The following is a 9,844-nucleotide window of genomic DNA, read 5'->3' as shown; positions in this document are numbered from 1 at the left end:
ATATATATATATATATATATATATATATTTATATATATATATAAATGGATAAATAATAATAACAGTAATTTGGAACAAGATGTAACATTTTGTTATATATATATATATATATATATATATATATATACATATATAAATGAATAAATAATAATAACAGTGTTCAAATTTGGAACAAGATGTAACATCTCGTTATATAATTTATTCCTGTTTTGTGAATCATCATGGGGAGGAGGGGAGAGGAGGAAGTATTTATTTTATCAGGACTGTAAAACAGTTAACTACATCAATTTCCATCCACATAAGCTACAAGAACCACTTAAGTCCCAAAATATGAACAAGAGAAACATTTTGAAGTCAAATTATTAAATGACAAGGTGTTTAAATGTGTTCATTAAACAATGAAAAATACAATAATTTGATTGACACAAATAATAGGGCTACAAATTTAAGAAATGGGGAGAAGCATGACAGCCATAAAAAAATCAAGTTCTTCAACAAAATTAAAACTGATCTACTGATCAATTTACCATAATTTAATCTTGAGTTCTTATCGGCACAAAGTTCTCAATGAGTCACTGATATTTGAGTGAGAGAAAATTACTCCTTATCATCGGGGAATTGCTTATCAGTATCGAACATAAAATTTTACAAAAAGCAAAACAGAACATGCGCCTTGTTTTCTTTGCAAATAGACGGTGACTGTCTGCGTATTTTTAGAATGTATAGAAAATATACATAATAAACTCGTAAACTCAACACTATTACGTTTTGTGAAGATTTTGGAAACTTATTTTTAGAATAATTTAATAGATGTAAACGCGTTGTGCCAAATATTGCGTTTTAATGCATACACAAATCATTTCACAATGCGTTCGGCAGCAGGATAAGTGGGTGTGTTAGTAAGTGAACTAGCTATTTTTATTAAACATATTATCATTATTTGAATGATCTATATTAATACATCAAACAAAATTGAAAAAGAATTTGATATAAATTCAATCAGATATAATCTATGTAGTAAAGTTACTTATAGCATTAATGCGCAATTGAAATTATCAGATTCTTACTGACATTACGTACATTCACTATAAATCACTTATCCCAAAAGTGTGCCTGGTCGGAGCAACGCGGGCAAGTGAGGTAGAGTGGCATGGTGCGTTGTAGTAAGGGTGGGGGGAGGGGGTAGTAGTGAGGGTTTGTTAGCATAAACCGGTATTTTTATCAGTTGACACATAATAACTAAGTACACCAGCCATGTACACTGTAATCTATTTACTTGGTAATAAACGTTCTCTTAACAAAACATAGTGCGATATGCACTATTATATCCCATTCTTGCCCCGTGGGATTACTAAAAGGAAATCAGTGTTATTGGCCATTGTCTTTGTAGCAGTGACTATTCATAGCCGTAAATGAAGAGATTAAACGTAAGTCACGATTAACACTCAGCATTGCTTTCTTTTTCAACATCACCCAAGAACCTTCTTTATTCTTTACAGTTAATTTGTATTTTTTACTCGCATGATTAATAATAAATAATAATTCTGGATTTATATAGCGCCTCACGTTGACACAACCTCGAGGCGCTTAACAACAACAGAGAAGAAAAAACAAAACAAAACAAAGGCAAATGTACCAAAAAAATTATTATCAAATATTTGGTTTTAGTTTAGTTTAATTAAGTTCAAATGATTGGTTAGATTATTATCAATAAATGTTATTATCACAATGCTTTAGTAATTGGAGTCATTTCAAGGCCTGTTACTTTCCTATTCATCCCAAAGCCTTTCATTTTTCTTTCCCTTTTGCTTCTTGTCTTTCTTCCTTTCCCTTCAAATGTTCCTGATCTTTACCTTTCTTGTCCTTTCTTATGTTATGATTAGCTTGAATGTGTTTGCCAGATTTGTATTTTCATACTAGTGGATGTGTACAATGCGTGTGGTAGCTGAAATGGAATCTAGATGTGTATTTTTGAGGATGTGGTTCTGTGAGTTATCGTAGATTTTACTACATTATAAAATATTGTGATTATTTTCTATCAAAAACATAAATTTATTGCTGAAAAGTGAGAATAAAATGTCATTGATCGTTATTAAGATGTTAATGAATATTAAACATAATATTTGAATTATTATTAGTATTAAATTATTAGTATTAAATTATTATTATTTATTATTATTATTATTATTAGTATTATTATTTATCGTCCACAACCATATCATCATAATTATTCTTTTTTATTATTTGTTGATAATAGTAATAGATAATATTAATAATTAATTTTATTATTATTATTATTATTATTATAAATATATTCATCAAGTATATATTAAAATATTTAAAACCTTCCATATTGAAATTGTATCCAAATAAAACAAGCAAAATTGAAATTATATACATCAATTTATTTTGGATCGACACTGACCTAATTAGTATTATTTGACTAAACAATGATCAGCATATATTAACAGGAGGCTGTCGTAATTATTACAATAGGATGTTCAATCATGCGTTGGAACACGATGTCTGAATAATCATGGTCGTACTTTTGAACCACATACAACAGAAAGTGTTATCTTAAATACTAGACAAGTTTAAATACCAATGTATTAATGACTTAATAAAATAAGTAATACTGTGTTTTTTCTTTAATATTAGGGCTCCTCTAGAGTGTTCCACTGTAAACCATGTTCGAAATTTATAATTATTTCATTACTGTAAATTTGTATTTAACATTTTTCCTAAATTTTGTAACAAATTACAAAAATAGTATTCATTGTATTGGCAATTTGAGGTTAATTATTGTTTAAGTCTACATCATGAAACTAGCACCCTTCTAATTTGGCATTTACGATGGTTGCACGCATCCACGTTAGGCCTATAATAATTGTAAAGTGAAACATTCATACATGTTATCATTAACTCATGTCATTTGTTTAGTCCTGAATAAATAATATTACAGAATTTATATAATTTTTGTATTAGACTGTAGGTCTACCAATGCACATTAGGCCTATATGGATAGCAAATTTGATGCCACTATATTGTGTATATTAGGATATGTAAAATATTATAGATTTATAAGGAACTTGTATCCTCAATAAAGATTATTTAAAAATATATACTTCTATATACAATAATATATAATCTTTGGAAATATATTATTTCATTTATCTATCAAATATTTACACAATTATACACAATAACCCAGTAAACTAAAAATGACGTCTTTGAAAGGAATACAAGAGACTATTGCAATTTGTTATATCGATAATAGATATCGTATTGTTAAAATTCTTTCTTGATGTTTTAATTTCCAGGTGGAAATTTCAAGTTGTAGATAGTTTTCTCTAAGCCTTGTTAAGCATTTTACTTAAAATGTATATTCTGTTGTTAATCCACCTCTTCGGCGAGCTGCAAGTACCTAATGGTATTAGAATTTGAATCTCTGTTATCACCCGCTTCTGTTTGTTGAACGTCATTCAAATTCTCAGCATCGTCTTCGCTATTCACTATGGTTTCATTTTGTCTTACGTCATCTGTAGACTCCGTGTTATGTTCGCAAGTCTCATTCTCCGCGCTGTTCTTCTCTGTATTTGAAGTCATTGCGTGTGTTTTACGCTCATCCAAATCTTTAACCATTTTCGGGTGGTTTGCAGAACCAGTATCTTGTGAAGCACCCCACTGTTCTGAAGAGGTTTTAGACGAATCTACCAGCTCTGCCATTGGAGCTTCTTGAGTATCCGCGGCGTCATTGTCGGTGGCGTTATCATCCGTGGCCTCGCGTACAAATCCTGCATTTATGATTGGATCGAACGCGGCTTGATTATATTCCAACTTCTCTTCATCAGTTAACTTTCCTTTAATGTCAATTTCAATCACAGCTGAAGATTCTGGATAATTCGACAGACCACTGAATTCAGGGGATCCTACCATCATAGGATCATCAGGTGACAATGGGATCTCTTGTGACACATACGTTTGAGGATAATGTGGAAAGTGCCTGATCTTTGAACCTCTGTCACATATAGGATCTTCACTTTTTTGGTTCTGAAATTGAGAGAAAATTTCCTGCGTTACAATTCGTTTATTTGTTCTAATAAAGTAGCTGTTACTAATAATCCAAGCACAATTTCTTTTAAGATATATTCTCTCACACGTTTGTATATTTCATTTGCCGCATGCTATGTTTTAAAATACTTTGCTGTACATGCAGTTCAAAGTCGCAGCTTTGGGGCGTTAATAATTAATTTAATCTGGAAGGAATGGATTTGGTTCCGATTGGTCTTCGGCTACATATGGTGGCGGGGGTGGAAAGTCATCACTAATTTCGTTGTTTCGATATTCATCAATGCTTCTGTTAACGTAGATATCTTCGTTTGGCGCGTAATTCATTTCAGCATGGCCGAAATTGTCGTGAAGGCGAACATTTTCGTAGCCAGAACCACGTCTTATTGCATACGCGCCTCTGTTTGCCACATTAGATGTGGACGCAAAATTGTCCATGGTGTTGCGACGCAGTGGGTGAAACGTCACCATTCCGTCGTCCGGAATGGTGAACGGCGCGTCAACATGCGTGGTGTATCGTAAAGGCTGCTTAGTGTAATGCACTTTGTTAAAGTTTCTGAAATCCTTACGCCCTCCACAGGGGGTGTTGACTGGGAGTGTGACGACACTGGGACTTGGACTAAGAACAGATTTCATATGTTTGTTATGCAATGCGGAAACACTTTGACTCTTGCTCATGTGATGTTTTGGCTTCTCAAGACTAGCGTACAGTTGCGAGATATAACCACTAGAGTTTTCGTCATTAGCTAATGATTGTTGAAAAATCTGCCCATTTTCACCTTGATGTAAGGCGGGCATATAAATAAATGAATTTCGATGACTTACTGGACCTAAAGTTGAGTCTTCATAGCTACTCTTCTTCTGGCGTGGTCTAGTGGTGTGTGATGCAAAGAAATAAGTGAGTGTCATTAGGACGATAATAAAGATAAATATGAGCATTCCAAATATCAATGCTAAGATTAGTTTCATATTGTATCGTGTTACACTTGTATCAATATCGTTCTTTGTGTTTACTCCGGTTCCAGCATTGTTTTCATCGTCAATGATAGAAAACAATTCCGTTGCAGTGTCAGTGTTTTTGGTTGGTGTCATAGATGTAGTGGGAAGTACTGTAGTTGTCGGCAGTTCCACTTTTAGTAGTGTACTGTAATTTCCAGTTAAACCAAGAGTAGTTGTTACCATGCAGGTTAGGATTGCATTATTATCGTTCATGCGGAGATTTCGTATTTTCAAGTGATGATTGATTGCAGAGAAACGTGGAATTACAAAGTCAATCGGACGACCATCTATAAACCAAGTATACGAACCAATAGCTGGAATACCTTCGCTATGACAACTAGCGGTGATATTATCACCGACCAAACTAACGTTTGCGCTGACTTTGACCATAGGTGAAGGTGGTATTTTCATTGGCATGATGGTACATTTTCGGTGTTTTCTCAAAGCTGGACTTGTAGCGGAACATGTGAAATATACTCCGTTATCCTTTGGTGTAAGTACGCGCGTAACTTTATTGTTGTTAGATGTTACATTTCCTAGAATAACTCCTTCACGAGTCCATGTCAAATTCGCTCGAGGTATGCCTCCCAATGATATACAGTTTAACTCAACAGTAGAGCCAGGTTTATGTGCCCCGGGGTCAGGTGTTGATAAACAGACTGGAAAATCAGCTTTAGGCGGGATAATAATATCGACCTTAGCAGGCAGAGATGTTGCGCCACTTGTTTTACTCACGTATGCACATTTGTAATCGCCGGCATCTTCAACTTTGACATCAACAATTTTCAAGAAGTATTCTCCACTTAATTCGTCTCCAACTATTGAATATCGTCTTATATTTTCAACACCGATATCAGCCAAAATGTTGCGGCCTATACTTATATGGGCAGGTCCTTTTTTCCAATAGATAACTAATTCTGGGATGTATGTAACCGCACATCGAAGTGTCACAGTTTCACCCAGTATAACGACTTGCGATTGCGGTGTCTGATGAAACTTTGCTTGGGCCAGCAAGGGCAATACCGCTAGACACAATAACTTAGTCAACATGTCCATGACGCTCTCCCTCGAAATTAGAAGTTGTAAGCCTCAAAACGTCTTCAGTACTAGTCCTTTTTTTCGGCGTTTATTCGATAGAGATTAACCTTCGGTGTATGTAAGAATTGTAAACTGATAATTTTGTTTTTAAAATCTCAAAAACAAAATGCTTCTACTTTAAAACTTATAAAATTTCATGTGTTCTGATGCCGATGAAAATTCACTACTATGCATTACTCATACGTTGTGTTCATTGGCACACACAACAACTTGGCTTAATTTATGCTTCCTTTACGTATGATTTTGCTGTCTTAGCATTTCATCAATTCTAATTCAATTATATCGCTCTAACCAAGTCATGTGACTGTTTATATCCAACACACCCCAAGCTTTCTCGATCTATGAAAACTACAGCATTTTGTGGATATATTTAAATATTTCATTACAACAAAACCAATAAATCTCACTCACGTTGTTGACAGTTTCGAGTATAGCAGTTTTAAGTTTTTCTTATTTCGATACTGTACTTTTATTATGAACAAAATTTAAATTATTATACATTTGTACAGTCCAGAAAATGAATTCTTTTCATGATTTCTGGATTCTAAACTACATCGGTGAATAAATATTAGGCCTAACCATATCGTTTCTTGGCATGAAAAAGGAAGTATTGATGTCTCTGCCAAACATTTTTTTCTTACGGAAGAATTAGTTATATTATTTCTATTGAATGATTGATTACCCAAGGTGCACTACACGAACCGGATTTTGTTAAAAGTTGGAAAATAGTCTGGCTAGCGTGTTATTTTTCTACTTGTGATATATTGGAAAATAATTATTCACTTTATTATAAGTTCTAGAGCGGTGTTACACATAAAGAGTTAAACTCCAAACTGTCTTACAGTGATGCTTTATATAGTATTAGTTTAATAATATTATATTAGTAATTTTAATTACAATCTTAAATTAATAATGTTTTAATTTGACATTATTTGATTTTAATGCTGTGGTTGTCAAAATCTAATCAGATATTTTTGTCTGCAGTAATTGTAATATTTCCTGATTGGTACAATCTCTAATTTTCATTCATATATCCTATTTGATTTAGCAATAATAATAATAATATAATAACAATATGTAATGTTTATTTTCGTTATAGTATTTGAGGAATGATTTTACCCACTTGTTTCTAATTCTTTTTTTTTTCTTAGTCTATAATCATTCATTCTTTTATTTCGGAATCAATAATTTGTCCATTCCATATTATATATATATATATATATATCAGTCAGCCAAGATTGGCTGTTGCAAGTTATATACTCTACAATATACAGTTGTAGATCTGTTCAGTTGTATATGGTACAATATAAACAATACAATTGTATTGTTTATATTGAACAGTATACAACTTGCAACAGCCAATCTTGTGCATTCAGTAAAGCTGATGAAGGCCAGAGGACTGGCCAAAAATTTCTTTCGAAAATAAATTCAATAGTCTATATGCCTTGTTGTCATGAATTTTTTTTTTTGCTTCAACGACTGAGAAAAAAAAATACTATGAATTTGGTACTAGCATTGTAATTTCTAGCTGCTCACCTTAAGCTGTTTTCACACTATACAACGTTAAGTGACAACAAATTATGTGATGTGCCCACATGTGGGCATGATGATGTCACATTACATCCATATATGGGCATATCACAGTCATTTGTCACATCAAAATTGACAGTGTGGACAGACAATTAAAACAAATTTCTGTAAACGATCATCATTTTCACGTAAATTCTTCACATTTAGGACTTATCTTTAAATAGAATACGGAGGGTGATTCATATTATTTGACACAGAAACCTTCATAGGTTATCTTTCTGACTTTGGAGAATCCAATCATTCCATTTGTGTTTAAAAACCTATAATTAAGAACTACTTGGTGGTAAATACAAAGTAAAGCTTAAGAGTAGGTGTAGGGAAAAGCATATTGCATAAAACATAATGCATAACATAAATTATATTTATACAAATAAGTATAACATAAATTATATTTATACAAATAAGTATAACATAAATTATATTTATACAACAATACAAAATACAAACTGTAAACATACCACAAGATACACAGCGAACATCTATTACATATTATTTATGTAAATGAGCAGTTAATAATCATATTATGATCAAGCAGCTCTTATAATGAATAGGTTCCATATTTGTATCTTGCTTTCTTTCATGATAAAAATAGTCATTGGCAAGTATTATTTTTCTTGTAAATAACTTGTTTTTTTTTAAATATGGTAAACCCGAAATTTTAATAAACTAATATGATTACAGTTGATATCGTTATTGACTCATGATTCTTTAGGCTATTTGTGTTAGTCAGGTTTATTTTTTATGATTTTTGTAAACATAAATGCCCATATTTGGTACCGTATTACTTTACACATTTTCCTTGAACTATTCGAGGACGCGTGTATCAACTTAGAAACCCCACTCTACTAACATTATATCCCATATGCTACAGTTATCTGAGTTCAATGGTAGGCTTATAACATTTTTTAAAGGTTTACATGCGATAGATCTTAAAATACAGACATAGGGCGTCAACATAAGTTTTTAATTATTATAGCGGAAATCAGTTTGCCATTGTTATTTAATTGACCTAGTGGTATTATACTTTGTTGCTGTTATGATATTTGACAGAAAGTAAGAATATAATCTGATTGTTTGATATTTTGTCTGTAAAGCATTCTATATAATAATGCATAACACCTCTCTAAAATGTTTTTTTTTTCTTGATCTTTTTTTAAATTTTTTCTATTTACCATTTTTTTTTTTTTTTTTTTTTTTTTTGTATTTTGATGTTCTTATCTTCTTTTTACTAATGTTTGCCTTGGAGATCCATCGAAAGTGTTTTACACTTTTGGTAATCCTTCTGGGGCTTTTTGTGAATAAAGAGAAGAATTAAAACAACAACGATGAGTAATTAGGGACGAAATTATATATTTAATCCATTTTCTAGATTAATATTAGGTAATTGTTTTGATATCTTTTATTTTTTATGCTGTTTTCAACTGCCAATCTATTTAATCATTTGGGAATTAATTTAAAAAAAATACCATTTGACTACTAGAGTATTATTTCATTAACCCAAGCTACAAATTCACTATCCTGCTCATAACCAGAAAGGAAATTAATGGCTTCTCCTAGCATTAACCAGTCAGACCGATCCTAAACATTCGTTTCTAGTAAGGGTCAATTCTGTCTTTAGACAGGATGCCAGATATCTTGTACTTTCCTTTTTGGGAAATACGTAGTGCATACCATTATCAAGAAAGCGTTCCTCACTCAGACGCATTAGAAATAGAGCGGATGAAGTTATTATTGTTGGTCTACCTCGTTCTTATTGCATATCATAACTTCATAATTCCAAATTTATAATATGTTTTGTTTAAGCATACAATATGGTAAATACTAAATTGCGTAAATAAAACGAATAATACTGGTTGATTTTCAACTGAAAAGCAATTATGTTTGAGGTGTATCAACCAGTATTTAGTTTTGTACAAAAATATACACAGAATCATGAATTGAAATAATTTCATAATGCATTTCTTTCTGATGATTCAACTCTAAATTTGTTGGTGAATTCCTCAGGGGAATGGATGTGCTAATGGACATCAACAGGATCTTGTGTCAGATGCAATGCTCAGAACACATAGTTAATAATCAACAACGAGAA

The 9,844-nt window shown here is 32.0% G+C and overlaps 1 protein-coding gene across 1 annotated transcript; it reads right to left on the bottom strand.

Moving 5' to 3' along the window:
- Nucleotides 1–2,384: 2,384 nt before the first annotated feature.
- Nucleotides 2,385–6,354, bottom strand: LOC117120864. The gene is made up of 2 exons (XM_033265960.1): nucleotides 4,894–6,354; nucleotides 2,385–4,050 (listed from the first exon to the last, which is right to left on the bottom strand). The coding sequence occupies exons 1-2, from the start codon at nucleotides 6,121–6,123 to the stop codon at nucleotides 3,394–3,396; spliced, it is 1,887 nt and encodes a 628-aa protein (XP_033121851.1). The 5' UTR covers nucleotides 6,124–6,354; the 3' UTR covers nucleotides 2,385–3,393.
- Nucleotides 6,355–9,844: the final 3,490 nt, after the last annotated feature.

This window comes from Anneissia japonica, unplaced genomic scaffold, assembly GCF_011630105.1.
Source record: "Anneissia japonica isolate Jap-2015-1 unplaced genomic scaffold, ASM1163010v1 scaffold287965_len1858130_cov191, whole genome shotgun sequence".
In the NCBI taxonomy this organism is placed as follows: domain Eukaryota; kingdom Metazoa; phylum Echinodermata; class Crinoidea; order Comatulida; family Comatulidae; genus Anneissia; species Anneissia japonica.
The sequence above is the reverse complement of the archived record's forward strand: the minus strand, read 5'-3'. Positions and strand labels throughout refer to the sequence as shown.

Bases quoted from the DNA above. Each gene is read 5' to 3' on its own strand.
- LOC117120864 (XM_033265960.1), bottom strand. From the start codon at position 6,123: ATGGACATGTTGACTAAGTTATTGTGTCTAGCGGTATTGCCCTTGCTG. The intron at 4,051-4,893 runs GTAAGTCATCGA...TCTCAATTTCAG, and splicing joins AAGACTCAACTTTAGGTCCA to AACCAAAAAAGTGAAGATCC.